This window comes from Drosophila teissieri, chromosome 3R, assembly GCF_016746235.2.
Source record: "Drosophila teissieri strain GT53w chromosome 3R, Prin_Dtei_1.1, whole genome shotgun sequence".
NCBI lineage: Eukaryota > Metazoa > Arthropoda > Insecta > Diptera > Drosophilidae > Drosophila > Drosophila teissieri.
In genome coordinates, this window is record NC_053032.1 from 8,075,206 (window position 1) to 8,090,393 (window position 15,188).

The 15,188-nt window shown below is 46.7% G+C and overlaps 6 protein-coding genes across 12 annotated transcripts in view; 3 read left to right on the forward strand and 3 right to left on the reverse strand.

Annotated features, from left to right (window-relative positions):
• Positions 1-10: 10 nt before the first annotated feature.
• LOC122619168 (ATP synthase subunit C lysine N-methyltransferase) lies at positions 11-892 on the forward strand. Its single transcript, XM_043795923.1, has 2 exons — positions 11-429; positions 492-892. The coding sequence occupies exons 1-2, from the start codon at positions 153-155 to the stop codon at positions 827-829; spliced, it is 615 nt and encodes a 204-aa protein (XP_043651858.1). The 5' UTR covers positions 11-152; the 3' UTR covers positions 830-892.
• Positions 834-4,558, reverse strand: LOC122619167 (protein O-GlcNAcase). Its single transcript, XM_043795922.1, has 7 exons — positions 4,205-4,558; positions 3,393-4,152; positions 3,110-3,334; positions 2,558-3,047; positions 2,407-2,501; positions 1,930-2,348; positions 834-1,870 (listed from the first exon to the last, which is right to left on the reverse strand). The coding sequence occupies exons 1-7, from the start codon at positions 4,437-4,439 to the stop codon at positions 1,044-1,046; spliced, it is 3,051 nt and encodes a 1,016-aa protein (XP_043651857.1). The 5' UTR covers positions 4,440-4,558; the 3' UTR covers positions 834-1,043.
• Positions 4,559-4,878: 320 nt separating this feature from the next.
• Positions 4,879-6,392, forward strand: LOC122621106 (SET and MYND domain-containing protein 5). The gene is made up of 4 exons (XM_043798859.1): positions 4,879-4,988; positions 5,054-5,668; positions 5,724-5,901; positions 5,961-6,392. Exons 1-4 carry the CDS (start codon positions 4,953-4,955, stop codon positions 6,311-6,313), a joined length of 1,182 nt encoding a protein of 393 aa, XP_043654794.1. The 5' UTR covers positions 4,879-4,952; the 3' UTR covers positions 6,314-6,392.
• A 276-nt stretch (positions 6,393-6,668) lies between these two features.
• On the forward strand, positions 6,669-8,043 carry LOC122620227 (transmembrane emp24 domain-containing protein eca-like). The gene is made up of 4 exons (XM_043797599.1): positions 6,669-6,856; positions 6,921-7,468; positions 7,532-7,697; positions 7,758-8,043. The coding sequence occupies exons 1-4, from the start codon at positions 6,724-6,726 to the stop codon at positions 7,964-7,966; spliced, it is 1,056 nt and encodes a 351-aa protein (XP_043653534.1). The 5' UTR covers positions 6,669-6,723; the 3' UTR covers positions 7,967-8,043.
• On the reverse strand, positions 7,963-9,134 carry LOC122620226 (DDRGK domain-containing protein 1). The gene is made up of 2 exons (XM_043797598.1): positions 8,957-9,134; positions 7,963-8,896 (listed from the first exon to the last, which is right to left on the reverse strand). The coding sequence occupies exons 1-2, from the start codon at positions 9,045-9,047 to the stop codon at positions 8,046-8,048; spliced, it is 942 nt and encodes a 313-aa protein (XP_043653533.1). The 5' UTR covers positions 9,048-9,134; the 3' UTR covers positions 7,963-8,045.
• A 555-nt stretch (positions 9,135-9,689) lies between these two features.
• LOC122622553 (5'-AMP-activated protein kinase subunit gamma-1) overlaps positions 9,690-15,188 on the reverse strand; it is a 65,624-nt gene continuing 60,125 nt past the window's right edge. For 6 of the 7 annotated variants that reach the window (XM_043801091.1, XM_043801090.1, XM_043801097.1 and 3 more), the window contains 5 exons: positions 15,009-15,057; positions 11,622-11,912; positions 11,385-11,563; positions 11,114-11,317; positions 9,690-10,762 (listed from right to left, as the gene is read on the reverse strand). In XM_043801091.1, coding sequence (XP_043657026.1) covers positions 9,983-10,762; positions 11,114-11,317; positions 11,385-11,563; positions 11,622-11,912; positions 15,009-15,057 — 1,503 coding nt within the window. In that variant the 3' untranslated portion in view covers positions 9,690-9,982. Of the gene's footprint in view, positions 10,763-11,113; positions 11,318-11,384; positions 11,564-11,621; positions 11,913-11,994; positions 12,563-15,008; positions 15,058-15,188 lie in introns of those variants that run through there. The other variant, XM_043801098.1, reaches the window with a different exon arrangement.

The following is a 15,188-nucleotide window of genomic DNA, read 5'->3' on the forward strand; positions in this document are numbered from 1 at the left end:
ACAGTGTGGAAGGTGCAGTGTTGTAAAACGCCGTCGGTAACAGCGCCCCGTGCAATGTGGACGTATGACAACTTCTCGCCCAGGGCTTCCAGCTATCGATAAATAATCGCCTAATTCCTTAGCATGGTAAACATGAACTTCTGATAAATAAAATGGAACTCCTAAACGAAGATGCACTGAACCCGGTTGCCAAGACGGCAAAGAGTGGCATGTCCACGGGCGGAAAGATCCTGATAGCGGCAACCGGCGGAGTAGGCATCGGCCTGTCGATTGTTTGCGCTTCCTTTGTGGCGCCGGCATTTCGCAGGATTTGTTTGCCGTATGTGCCAGCGACGACCGAGCAAATACAGAATGTTCTGAGCTTCCTGCCTAAGAATTCGACCGGAAAATTGCTGGACATTGGCTCCGGGGACGGACGAATCGTAGTGGGTAAGTACGCTTCACCTAGTCAATTCAGAAATATCACAGATAACTTATGTAATTCTTTCCAGCTGCGGCACAGCACAATAGGGCACTAAGGACAGACGGTGTGGAGCTGAACCCATGGCTAGTCTACTACTCGCGCCTGGCTGCATTGCGTCACGGGGTTTCCACTCAGACGAGGTTTTTCCGGCGAGATCTCTGGAAGTTCGAAATAAAAGACTACAACTTCGTGGTCATTTTTGGGGTTGAGCAGATGATGCAGGATCTGGAACACAAACTCATCGCCGAGTGTCCACACAACACCAAGATTATAGCCTGTCGCTTTCCACTGCCAAGCCTGGAGCACGTTAAGATTATAGAGGACGGAGTAAACACCGTCTGGTTCTACGACCTCAGCAAAAGCTAGCAAGTGTTATTAAATTGGTATTTTTATTGTTTTCCTCAATAAGAAAACAATTCTTAAGATAAATGCTCGAAGGTTTGGTCAGTATACAAACTTTAAACCTTAAGGGAATACAAAAACGACGAGGACATGACATGATTGGCTAGCGCTGCTAGCCGGAATACCAAAAATGAAGGAACATTAAAAGTGGAGGCAGTGAAGCTGGCATCCAGAAACGCTAAAAACGGCGACCCATGTAAATACACTTGGTGGCCTCCTCGCGATAGACATCCACGAAACCGATTCTCGAATAAAAGTTCACCTGGGCGACATCTTGCAGGGGAACACGTACGTGAGCCCCAAAGCAGCCATTCGCTCGCAGGGCGGCCAAGAGTACGGTGAGCATCCGCTTGGTTATTCCCGAGTCCCGCTCCTCCGACTCCCGCAGAGTTCCGGAGATCAACACGGCAGGGAACGACCCGCTCACCTCTACGGGACACTGGTCCAGAGCTCCGTTACCGCTGCTGTCATGATAATTGTCCACAAAGGAGGTCACTAGCTGGGTCACCTCGCAGTCCTCCTGTGAACAAACGTCCCTAGAGTACTTCTCGCGTAGTTCCGTATACCAGCACAGCTCCAGGTTACGTCGAAATACGTTGACATCCAGAGCGGCGCAAGAATATCCAACGATACTGTTATTCTCGTCGTAGGCCACAATGCACAGTTGCGGACTGAGGGTGAGATGTCCACCAATCAGCCCATCCGCCACTATGTTTGCCACATTCGCCGGCAGCGGGAACGAAATGTGGCTGCCTCCGTCCAGCTCTCCCTGCCACTGCAAGTACAGGCGAGTGCACAAATCGTTGACCTGCTGTTCATCCGAATTACAGTAGGGTCTCAAGAGATAGTAGTTGGCCGTGGGCTGTTCTGGAAGCTTGTACACAAACAGGTCGTTGCCCGAGTCCACAGGCATCAGACGTTGCAGGTCTGCAATAAGGCCGCCTCTGAAGACCCAGGGCTCCTGATCACCAGACATGAACGCCTCCTTCCAGCCCTTGCTAAACCCTGGCATGTTTTAGGTATATTAGCTCACTCCACACTAAAGTATCAATTGATTTACTTACATGTGTAGCTGCCCTCTGTGTAGGAAGACGTGTTTTGCGGGAAATGCCCGAGAGCTAGCCACTTTACATAGCCATTGAGCAGAGACAGGGCGCCGGAAACGTCCCACACATACGAGTACAGCTCGTGACAGATCTCCTTGTTCTGGCAGCTAGCAATTTTAATCAGCAGCTCTACGACGGCGCTGCAGAGGTGGTCGAACTGCTCACGGCGCTGGTGCCACTCGCTGACCTCCGGCTTGGCTGTTTGGCCGCCACCGCCGCCGGCAGATCGGTCCTGCAGTATCACATTAGCGTTGATCTTCAGCCAATTGAATTCCACAAGCAGCTTGTGGCCGCGGCTGCCATGTTCGAAGGGCAGGTAGAACAGGTCGCAGAGGAGAACCAAATCGTCAACGGTTATTCCTTTGCCTTCGATGGTACTGAGATTGAAAATCTTTAAAAACTGCCCCTCCACATCGGTGAATTCAAAATATATACTTATTATCGTTAGTTCTATCAGACTGAGCTTCATTTTCCTCACGCATTTCCGCATTTGAGATCGGCGACGAAGTCCCACTTTCCACATGCATACTCTAGAAGGGGAAACGCAATAGATGTAATGGGTTTTCAGATGCACAATCATACTTACATGCACATCGTTAACGGACTCCATTAGAACATCGTCGGCCACCACTTTAATAGCCTCCTCCTCCCTTGGAGAGACCTGTGATGCGATACTGCTGCTGCACTCCATTGGCTCATTGACTACGCCACTTAGAGGACTAAGACTGTCATCGTCCAACATTGTGTCCACACTGAGATTGGCCACCGGTTCCTGTTTTCCCTCTATGTCCACCTCCAGCTCTAGCCGCTCCTTCACGGAATCGCTATTTGGCTCAATTTCATTGTCATCGAACACCGCATTGTCCAAAGCCAGTTCCACGGAAGCCTCCACACTCTTTGTCTCCATAATGGGCACTGGGACAACGGAGATCGGTATTTTCTTGGGCAGTTCAATGTTGCTGGCCGCTGTGGTAGGAATGGGATTGATGATGTCATCGTTCGTGATCACTTTTGTGGGTGAGACCAGGGAGTTCATTACTGGATTGGATATAGGAGTCAGCGAGGAGGTCACAACGCTATAACGAAAGATTTATGAAAACTACACAGCGGTTTATATATAATTGAATACTCTTCTTACCAAACATCAGCCAGAGCCTGAAGTTGGGTGGTGTTGACCGTGGGTGGAACCGTCCTCGAGCTCGTTGAGGTGGTTGTCGTGGTGGTAAGACTCATGCAGGTGTTAATGGAGGGTATGATGGGAATAATGGGCATAACCATTTGGACTTGAGGCTGGGGCTTTGTAATGGGTCCCCATGCCTCCTTTTTCATGAAGAATTCCGGTAGCCACTCCGTAATAGCGTTTCTTTAAAATGATTTGGATTTGTCAGCTTTGCTCGAGTAATTCAGTTAGTTTTACTCACTTGAGAGCCACTCGTGGGTGGTAAACGTTCTTTGAGAGAAACTCCGCCGGGAGGTCATCATCGTTTTCAGTCTCCAGCTTAATGTCTGCACTTAGCGAGCTGTTCACTTTGGAGTCTAGGCTGCAGCGCGACCAGTAGGCCAGCGAATGGATAGCAACGAAATTGCCGTAGAATTCGCAGTTCGGATTGGTCATAACACCTCGCAGGTGGCGAATAAGCTCCGGCGATCGACCGCTGTACGGCCCCATGAAGACTCGCTTCTGGTCGTAGTCGTTGGCATGAAGATTATCCCAGATGCACGGCGGACGACGCAGCACCTCGGTAATCTCCTGAATCGACTCAAGGGATATTGTTTTTGAGATGACCTTATCTCCCGTCCACAAAATATCGATCTCGTTGTTCAGCTTGGAGCCCAGGGTATTTAGGTACTCCGATTCTTGGACCGTGGGCACCGCTCGCGAGGCACAGTACTGGGTAGGGCAGAAGAGGAACCTGGGGTTGTCCAAATGCGTGTATATCTCGTTGGTGACAGACACGTGGGCGTTTGCAAACGTCTGGAAGACCTCCTTATCCGCCTTTGACAGCTCTGACTCGATGTCGTCAAAAAGCAAGGCGTATGCTTCGCAGCCGAACTGCGCAACCTGGTCCAGCTTGCGCTTCAGCGTTGCGATCTCCTTGGGGCTGCTGTAGGTCATGTCCAGTCCAGGTGATAGAGCGTAGTAAAAGGTGATGCCCGCCTCTTTGGCTGCTGCAATGAGACCTGCAAGAAAGGCACTTAACCAAAGGACTTGCAGAGTTCAAAGGTTAGTTACTGGACAGGTGATCCGCCTCCTCAACGGTGTACAACTCGCGCCAGTAAGCGCGGTGCTTGTAGTCGTCCTTCGGCGCATACATGTACGAAGGACTGGATCCCATGCCCATGGACTTCAGTTTCCGGAACAGGTCCTTGCGCTGCTCCGTCGTCCACGGTCGGCCGTAGAATCCCTCGATCACGCCGCAGATAAACTGCCGCTTGCCATCGGCTTGGGTGCCCGCTTCATCAGCCATTTCTAATAGGCCGAGGGTTCGGATGTGGCAATGTGCGAGGACCAAATAAGTCTTTCTTTTTTCTTCTCTCCTTAGGATTTGTATATCGTTAGGCTCGGACAATTGCACCTTATGCTATCGATTGCTTAAGACATCGATAAATGTATGGCTCAGTAGCCATGTAAAATCTATTATCGATATAAATTTAGTTTTATAAATAAACAAGGTGCACCCTGAAACAAGAAGAGGATTTGAATTGGTTTTAAAAAGTAACTCTTAACTGGTCAATCAGTTGATTGACTTTAGTTTTCTAGATCTGTAAAGAAACTAATGGAATGACTAATAACTTCCTTACCAACTAATTGATTTTAGGCCGGACGAAAAATGTTATGAATATGCCGGTTTTTCAAATTTATAGTAAGTTTTAACGGTTTTAATACCATAGTATTTTTAATTCTTGCTTGAAAGTAAGGTCATATTGCCCTACACGTGCAAATGGATTGGCCAAAACAAACTCAAATAGCTGAGTAAATAATGAATAACTTTGAAATTCGGGAGTTGCCCGGCAAGGTAAGTCAAGTCCTATACTGTACCCACACCTTATTATATATGTATATCTATATATATTTCCTAAGGGTCGCGCCATGATCGCGACGAAAAACTTCACGACAGATGAGGTGATCTTCGAGGAGGAACCGTTCGTGTCCCGGCAGTTCTCGTGGAACGTGGCCTACGGCTACGCTGCGTGTGACCACTGCATGAGGCCGCTGGAGACGGTGTTGGAGAATGTGCGCCGCCTGGCCAGTGATCCCCAAGTGGAGGTTCCCCTGCTTCAACACGATCCCACCGCCCAGTGGGTGGCCCAGTTCACCCAGTGCCCACGATGTAAGGTGCGGTACTGCTCCGAGGACTGCCTGATGGAGGCGCAGAAGCGCTACCACCGTGTGGCTTGCATGGGCGCCTTCCGTTCCGACGACACACATCCCATCAATGTGCTGAACGATACTTGGAAAAAGATGCACTATCCGCCCGAGACGGGCAGCATCATGCTGATTGTCCGCCTAATGGCTCTCTACCAGCAGAGCACCAAGAAGGCCGAGTTCCTCGAGCAATTGCAGTCCTTCCAATCGCTGATTGTGAATCGCGAGCAGAAGATCTATCACAAAATGCTGGGCGAAAACTTCGAGCAGCAGATGGAGCAGTTGTATCTTGCGTTCTGCAATGCATTTTCGGGCGAGGAGTTCTCCATGGTATGAATATCCTCCCAGGGTGCGTTAAAATGTGAATACATTATTTATTTTTCAGTTCAAAACGCCGGATGCCTTCAAGACATTGATGGCCATCCTAGGAACCAACAGCCAGGGTATCGCAACCAGCGTGCTCTCCCAGTGGGTCGTCAAGGTGTCCGATCTGCCACTTCCGGATTCGGAAAAGGCACAGCTCGACACGGTCATCGACGGACTCTACGCCAAAGTCGGAGAATGTAACTATTCATTAAATCACCTTGTTGGAAAATTATGCATATCAAAATCACCCCGACAGTTGCTGGCGAATTCCTGAACAACGAGGGCTCTGGGCTATACCTGCTCCAGAGCAAAATCAACCACAGTTGCGTGCCGAACGCCTGCTCCACTTTTCCCTATTCCAACGACATTATTGTGCTGAAGGCCTTGGCTCCCATTCAACAAGGCGACGAGATCTGCATCTCCTACCTGGACGAATGCATGCTGGAGCGTAGTCGCCACTCGAGGCACAAAGTCTTGCGCGAGAACTACGTATTCATCTGCCAGTGCCCCAAGTGCCGCGCCCAGGCCTCCGATCCCGACGAGACCAGTGATGATGACGAGGACGACGACGAAATGGACGACTACGACGATGATGACGATATGAACTAGACTAAGCCACTATTATTCTTCATAGATCGAAAAATGTCTATTCGATTAAATAGTTCTTATGAAAGATTGTAGAATATATGTTAAAGATTTTGAAGAAGTGTGGAAATAATTTTGAACATTAATAAGTTGGTGGACATTTATAAAGGTAGTTGGGGCCGCCCTTTTTCAATTTGCTATTGCTATCAATGAATTGTTGATCTTTCCAAACACATGTGGAACACGCAAAAGCATAAATTAAATAGTCATACCACGATCACCGTCCTGCCCTCCACAACGTTATCCAACACTTGCTGTCTTAGTGAGCTTTATAGCGCTTTATAGTAGATGTACATACATATGTACCTATAAAAAACAGATTGCAGCGGTTGCTGCAATACGCATGCAGAAAGTTTACTCGGATTTCACCAGCCATGGAGCGCACATTAATTGTCCTGGTTCTGCTTCTGGGAACCCTGGCCCACGCTTGCGGGCTGTACTTCACAATGAGGGAAACGGTTCAAAAGTGCTTCATCCAGACTACGCCCGATGAAACGGATGTGCTGGGTACAGTGAGAAACCTATCTTCAAGTCTTGGGCCACCGTGACTGCTCCGTTTGACTCATTTCAGTTCACTACGCCTTTGAGGTGGAAGATTCAAGCTCGGGCGGCTTTATGCCCGCGCCCCCTGGGCTTGGAATGCATGTGGAAGTGAGGGATAGTATGGACAAGGTTGTCCTTTCCCGCGTCTACAAGTCGGAGGCTCTTCTCAAGTTCACAACCCACTGGCCTGGTGACCACCGCATCTGCCTGCAATCCAACAGTTCCGCGTGGTTTGAAGGCGCTCTTTTGCGTGTCCACTTGGACATTGAGACCGGCGAGCGGACTGTGAACTACGAACACGTTCGGCGGTTGTACAACCTGGACTACATGCAGTTGCGGATTCTACAGCTGATGAATCAGGCAAAGGATATCTCCAGGAATCAGAACTACCAGCGTTTTGAAGAGCAACGCTATCGGACGACGTGCGATAGCATATACTTCAATATAGTATGTTTCTCCGTCGCTCAGGTCGTTATCCTGCTACTCCTCTGGGCCATCCAGTACCATCTGCTTTTCAGAAAACCGTCCTTGTACCTTGCGTACTGCCAAATCCTCTGCGAAAGCGAGTTGTCCAAGGTAAATACACATACGATAGGTCCTAGTTAACTAACCGAATTATAAGCTCACTTAACCAATTAGTTGAGGACACCAGAGGCGTTTAGAGCACTCATCACCATCGTGGGACCCAACGTTCAGGGTCTAACCTCTAAGGCCTTCACAAAATGGATCAGGCAGTTGAAGGACCCGGATTCAACGTATGAACAGCTTCTTATGACCGATGAGGTCAAAGCCAAAGTAGAAGAATGTAAGTGGATGCGTTACTTAAAAGTCAGTAGATAACACAGCACACACCCTACCCACGCAGTTGTTGAAAAATTCCTCTGCAAGCCAGCTCCGCAGATTCCAGAAACTGTTAAAGGCAACTTCTACTCTTCCAATGTCCAATTGTCGAAGCTTCTGTCCAGCGCACAACGGAATCGCAGTGTCCACTTGAAAGGTGACCACACCTTTCTGGTCTGCGACTGTGAAGATTGCAAGGCGGAGAAATCGAACACAGCTGATACGCAATCTTGAATTGTTTTGTTCATGTTACTTTACCAAAACATCGCATCTAAATATAATATAAATTTCATTTATAAATGGCTAACAAATCTCAACAGGAGCTGGCTTCTTCGACGGCGGCGGAAATGGGAGTCAGGTTAATCAGGTTGTTGCTACTCTCGGCCAGCTCGGCGATGGAGACGCGTCCGCGTTGTTTTATGAACTTGGCAACGGCCGAGAGCTCCTCCTCGGAAACGTAGATGAACTTGCCGCGGTCGTCGATCACGCCGGTGAGGGTACCATCGGCCTGCAGCTCCTGGATGCGGTCAATGACCTGCTGCGTCTTTAGTTTAAAGGCCACGGCCAGATCCTCTAGGACAACTACCTTGTTATCCCTGATGTATTGTATGAAGTCGGCCAGGAGGCTGTCCTGCTCGGCGGCGTCGCCCTCCTCGAAGCCCTCTTCCTCCACACTGAAGGCAGCCTTCATTTTCAAGTACTCCTCGTGCTCCTTACGCTCCCGCTCCTCCTTAGCCAGGCGGTCGGCCTCCACCCGCTTGCGCTCAACCTCAGCCTCAAGGTCTTCCTGCTGCTTGCGTTCCGCCTCCTCTTTCGCCTCCTTCACCTTGCGCTGTTCGCGGTCGTGCAGCTCCTGCTCCCGCTGCAGCCGTTTTTGTTCCTTGGCCTCCATCTTGGCGCGCTTCTTGGCGCCCATTTTTTCATCCAGCACCGCTCCCTGGGGCACACGGGCATCATCGGCATCGACCTGACCGTCATCCTCGTGGTCAGAGTCACCAGGGGCCGCAGGAGCACCAGCTGCCGGAGCAACCTGACCCGCGGGAGGCGCTGGAGCATTCTGGCGCAGCCGGTTGCGCTGATTTCGAGCAATTTGGGCCCGACGCGGCACACCCTCCTGGACGCGCTGTGGGACGCCACGTTGAGGGGCTGCAGCTGGCTTTGTTTCTGTTTTGGGGTCAATGTTTTAATCGCCAGTTGGCTCATCCAACTCTGCATCCAACTCACCTGGGGCGGCGTTTTTCTTTTGCAGCAGGTACAGCGTAATGATCACCACTAAAAGAGCTGTGGCGATCCCCACGAGAATGATCAGCTCCATCGTGAATACGTTTTGAGGCCTACCAGCCTGGTGCGCAATGCTTTTTGGCAAAAAGTAAACGTCAACAAAATGACCATATGACTGCGAGTCAAGATAGCGACTATGAGTTGAAAGCAGGGCAGACAATTTAGCCATTTCGTAGCCAGATAAGAATATATAATAAATTTATCTAATAACGTAATCTATATGTAATATATATATATTAAATCTATTTCTTCTTTGTTACGTTGATACTTCTGACGGAAATAAATATATATCCCCTGTAAGGGGATATAAAACTATTTTGCAGCGGCACCAGCTGGCTGGTTGGTGGTATCCCCCACAATGCTAATACTAATAAAGATTAACTTGGCCCGTTAGGAAGTAAAAAAAAGTTGATATTTATTTTCTATAAGTAAAGTCTGTCGTGAAGATTTATCCTTCTCCAATAAATCAACACAATTTAAAAGGAATTTTAAAATTTTTTGAATTAAAGAGTAATTAGGGGCAACTCAATTTTAACTTTCTTAATACCTTAATACATCTTAATACATTCCGTATAAAAGCTTCGCCACAGTCCCATATTAAACACAATTAATGACTTGTACTGTACTATTATTTAATAATCAATTACATCGTTTAAAATTTAAAGACATTCTAATGTAATTTGTTGTTTTGTTTTCGTTTCTTGTGTGTATATATCAACATCTTGTTAACAGCTTTTGTTTTTTTGCTTTGCTTTTAGTTGCTTGTTGTAAAATACATAATATTTCATAATTGTAATAATATATCCTTAACAACTATTAATATTCAAATATAATGTTCTCTGCTTTATCATTAATGTTGTGTTTTGGGGTTCTTAGTTCTTGTTTAGCAATTTTTTGTTTTGTTGTATCCGTAGCAGCTGTATCTCTTTAGCATGTGTTTAAATTAGGGGTTAAGGTGTAGGTTTAGGTTTATTCACTAACCAACGCCATTTCTCGCGCCGCGGGCGTCAGTGACTGGCCCAAGGCGGAGGCAGCGGAGACGGCGCTGCTCAGCCCATCGTCCTCGTCGTCGTCCGTCGATGCCTTCTTGCGCTCAATCTCCGCTAGCGCTGGCTGGTCATCATCATCACAATTGCTGCGCTCGACCTGGTCGGCGGTTTCTTCTTCGTGCGCCTCATCGGCAAAGGACACTTCTACGCGGCTGTTGTTGCTATCACCGTTAGCTGTCGCAGCCGTCGTCGTCTGGTCGTGCTGGTTGTTGTTGGCCTTATCCTCACTGGCGGACTTGTTGTTATCACTGTCGGCATCGTCGCTCCTCGCCGGCGCCGGCTCCTCCTCGGGTATGTCCTCGATCAAGCTGCGATTGCCGGATCCGGTTGATGGGCTACGAGGCGGGGGCGTCGTCGTCGACGCTGCGGCTGTTGCTGGTATTTCCACCTCAGCCACTTTGCGCAGCAGAACAGGATCGGAGGCGCGCAACGAGCTCTCTGATCCACCGACGCCTTCGCCGCTAGGTCGCAAAACGAGGTAGAGCAGGATGTCGGACAGCGAGATGATGCCGATCACTTTGCGGTGCTCGTCGACGACCACCAGTCGATGTACTTCTGCGCGGACGATGCGCTCCATTATCGTGTACAGTGACTCGTCCAGATTGCACTTCTGCACGCCCTCGAACCACTCGTTTCGGTGCTCGTTGGCCTTGCGCAGCGAAACATCGAGATCGTTGTAGGTTTTCTCGGCGGCGAGATTCTAATTGAAAAGAATATTTTTATTATTATCAACTACGTATATTTTATATTTGATCCACCTCACATATTCACGTATGGATTATCTATATCATTTGTTGCTTTACACTCGAATGTCTAGACATGTACGTTGAGTTAATGGATTTACATTGGTTTTTGGATAACAAGGTCAAAAAAATATTGCGATTGATTCTTTTTTTCATACTTTTAAGATCAAATCTGAAATTCCTGAACTATTTGAATTTCTCTTACTACTCATAATATCATCGTGAAAAAGCACATACAATCGTAAATTCTCCATATAAACCCATAAATATCATCTGATCTATATGTGAGCGCTTAGAGGTATACTTACAATCACATCAAACTTTGCATAAATGTCAACGAGGCGACCATCGGAATCCACCAGTGGCAGGGCTGAGACCCGTCGCTCCACAAATTTCTTGAGCGCCGTGATGATGCTCGTTGTCTCGTCGGCGGTCTCGATGTTGTTGTAGGTGCCAATCTTCAATTCGCGCAAACTCTTTTGCATGTACGCGGGCTTTGGTAATTCATTAATCTGCGCACAGAAAATATCACATTACTATTATGCTATTGGGAAACAAATGCAAATCCCAGAAACTTACGTATAGGAAGAGGAACCTAAGTATGCGTTTATGTGTCAGGATGTAGAGGACATTGCCGGTAGCCGGATCGATGACAGGCAGGCGATGTATGCGGCTGTGGATGAGAATTTTGATGGCATCGTAGAGGGACGCATCCGGTCCGATGCTGACCAACGGCATCACTTGGTTGTGCAGCACACCTAGAGAAGGATACAATTTAGTTGGGATCACCGTATGCCAATGTGTGTGTTCACTTACTTCGCCACGTGTCCAGTTTGTGCTCTTCCAGCTGCTCCATGGACGCATTTGGCGATTTGTAATACATTTGCAGGATCTTGATAAAGTCCGTGATGGTTAGCATGCCCACAAACTGTTGCTTCTCCGAATCCCAGAGCGGTGCCGCCCGTACACCGTTGTAGACCAGGGCGTAGAAGGCCTTCTTTACAAGGAGTTGGGTGTCAAAGACAACCAACTTGGCGGAGGTGGGTATCAGATCATAGCACTTGTGAAAACGAAAGAACTTCACGAAGATCTGTGAGTCGTCCTCCTCTGCAGAAACAAAAAGAAACGTCCGTTAAATAATGGATTGAAGCACCATATGGGCTGAAATTTGGGGGTCTGGGATGTCCACCTTTCTTTAGCAACTCTGCTAGCAGACGCTTCCAGGCCTCAGAAATCTGCTCGAACTCTTTGATGCTCTCCAACGGATAGCAAAGGACGTCGGCCGGGCGACCGTTGCCACCTCCGAGTACCAGACGACCCGCATGATTCGAGTAGAAGTGCAACTGTAACATGCGTTCTGGGTTCCCACTCTGCTCCAATTGGACTCTTCACTCTTTTTGGGGTGCTTTTTGTTTTTACAGAAGTTCAGTGTCGCATTACGCCGGACTCGTCCGATCTGACCTGATCTGGTCTTCTGTTTGAGGTCTGTGGGCGCTAGCAATTAACTGGGCTACTCGATTTGCTCCGCTAATTGATTCGCCTAATTGATCGACCGACCAGCTAACAGACCACTAACAGTCCGTTAACAGAGCAGCGCCGCTCTACGCACTTCTCACTGTAGTAAGCTAAGGCAGTTAAACCATTGCCGAACCCAAAAATAGAACAACCGTTGCCAATAAATTGTAGGGCGCACGCGTTTGGTTAGATTAAATTAAGACATTTTTAATTAAAATAAATTTAGCGTACGACAAAAGCAACCGAAGCAGCCACAGCTAAGGCAAACACATCCAAATAGAATAGACTCGCCAAATTGTTCAACAATAAATATTATTTCAATTTCCATTCAGACAAAGAGAAACCAAGTGAGAGGGACATAATGTAGACGGCTATGGCACAATGTAAACAAATAAATATTGAGGCGGGGCCAAAAGGTGTTAATCAAAAACTATATAAAATCACAGGGGCTGCAGATCGGTCCTGTCAGGGGCCTGATAAATGCAAGCCAAACATTCACCGATTCAGCATTTGTCGGAGCCATTATAGCGACACACAACAGATATTGGGACAGGCAGTTGTGCCAAGAAATTAATTAACCGCAGCATAAGACCTGAACACTGAAATTTCGAGTGTTTGCGCTTCTTTTTTATTATTGCGCTTCTTTTGCGAAAAATCTCTCGGAAATCTATTTCAGAAATAATTAACTTGATTTAAAGTGCAAAAATTATTTTCGTACAATTTACAAATTGGCAGGTTTATTTTTGCTCAGGAGTCTGAGGTTTTATTTGGCACGAACTCACATCGAAGTAAATTTATGATTTATCGATATAGAAACAAATGCTGAAACAAATGCATTAATGAGCGGAAAGGTAATGAACTATCAACAAAGCCTGCCGTCCAAGAGTATGAGATTAGCGTAAATTTTGAATGCCACTGGTAAAAGTATTTCCAACAAATTATCCGGATGATATCCACCACAATATAAGCAAACAGACAAACGGAAAGTTTAAAAACGACCAAATATAATATATAGAAAAAAACGAAGGCCAGATACCGCGGAAAGAAAATATATACATACATAGAAATAAATTGTAAAATATTTGGAGCTATATGCAAGCGGCAAGAGATTTTCCCGACTGAACTGTGTAAACATTTAAATGTTGTTTAATAAATGAAATTTACTGCGGTTGCCGGGCGGCGAACCGTTCGCACAGATAAAGAAAGTCAAGGGAAATGGAGCCAAAAAAGCTTGTCGATATCGGTGAAGATCTCTTCAAACTTTTCGTACTTTTTTAATTGTTTTTTTAATGCATATATTCAGTGGCAAAGACAAATGTAAATATGGGTTATCGTTTTCGATTCCGAACGCTTCTACGTTTTGCGTCTCTTTTGACAGGGACCACGAGCCATACGAGTTAATTGAAATGCACCTTGGCGTTGTGGCTTTGTTGAGTATTCTGCTATTTCTTTTTTGCCGAGCGGGATCAAAACAATTGAAAACCCATTTTCGCAATGGGTGGCGATTGTGGGGAGTAAGAGACGGCGAGGGTGGTTGCGATGGTTCAGTTGCTTTTGGCGTCGCGGCGCTATTCGAAAATTCTTAACGAATGACTAAGAGAGAAGCGAAGACCTTCGATGGGTCGTCTTTGCTTGCAGTTGGTCGGTTGGATTCGATTGCTGGGTTGGAAAGTAAATCCTACGGCCTGGGCAGTATCCATAGACGCACTTGGCTGGCACATATAGACACGTATAGATCGCGAATGGTTTCTGCTGCCAATAATTCCACACGGAAAGCACACGGAATGGAAAATAGCCGAACTTTTGTCGTCTGCCCGTCTTTTGTTGGCGACGTTCTAAACCATTCGAAATTTTATCATAAACTGATCTGCAGTCTGTGTTTTCCATCTCCTCCTCCGCTCGCTGGCTCTCTGTGGCGGAAAAGTTGTTCGTCAGGGAAAAGCGCACAAACAAACAAATTATAGACTGAAATAATAGTGGAAACGCTCTGAGCTTCTGCTCGCAACTAAATCGAAAAGTTCTCAGAGCGTTTAATAAATTGAATATAATCTTTGCTGAGAGATCGTTTGGATCGGATCGGCTGGGAATTGACGTTAATGAGGATCATGAAATGTCTGAAATTGCCAACCAATTACATGCACTGTTTTCCCTCCTCTCGGCTCTCATTGTGCCCTCGTCTCAGTTCCGTATTTTTCACCGAGTGGTCTCCGGCGTACTTGGAACTTATAATTAGCTTTGGTAAAGAAGAAAAGCTAATATACATTTTTGGGGGTGTGTTCGGTTCTGATTAGAAACATAAAGAACAGAAGTCTCCACATGTTTTGTCGGGAATGAAAAAACTATATGTGAGTGCCTATTCCCTAACGATTTTTTTGGATGTCGCATTTTAGGCAGCCCACGCCAACATTCAAATAGGATGCTACCATAATCCCCGTGAATTATGACTGATTCCACAACTTATCTTCTTCTTCGGCCTTTATACATAGTACATATTTTGGTATATCAGATTATAATATATTCTGGCGATGCCGTCGTGTGCCCAACAAATATCCACAGTGGCCGACTTTTGACCAAACGCAAAGTATGTTTGCTAATTCGTTTAAACTAAGCATTTTTGTTTGGCTCACAGGCGGTCGTTGCGGAAAAGTTGACATGGGAGTGGATTAAGAGGGTGGTTTGAAAACTTACCCAGGTCTGATAGATTTACTTTCTCTAGGAACGGATCAGCGACGGGCAACTGTAATCATAAGCAAAAATGATTGGTTGGAATTTAGTAAAGTAATATGTGCTGAATGTAATATTAATATATTTTTTTTGAATATATAATATTATAAATATTATAAATATCACCATGGACAATATAAGTTT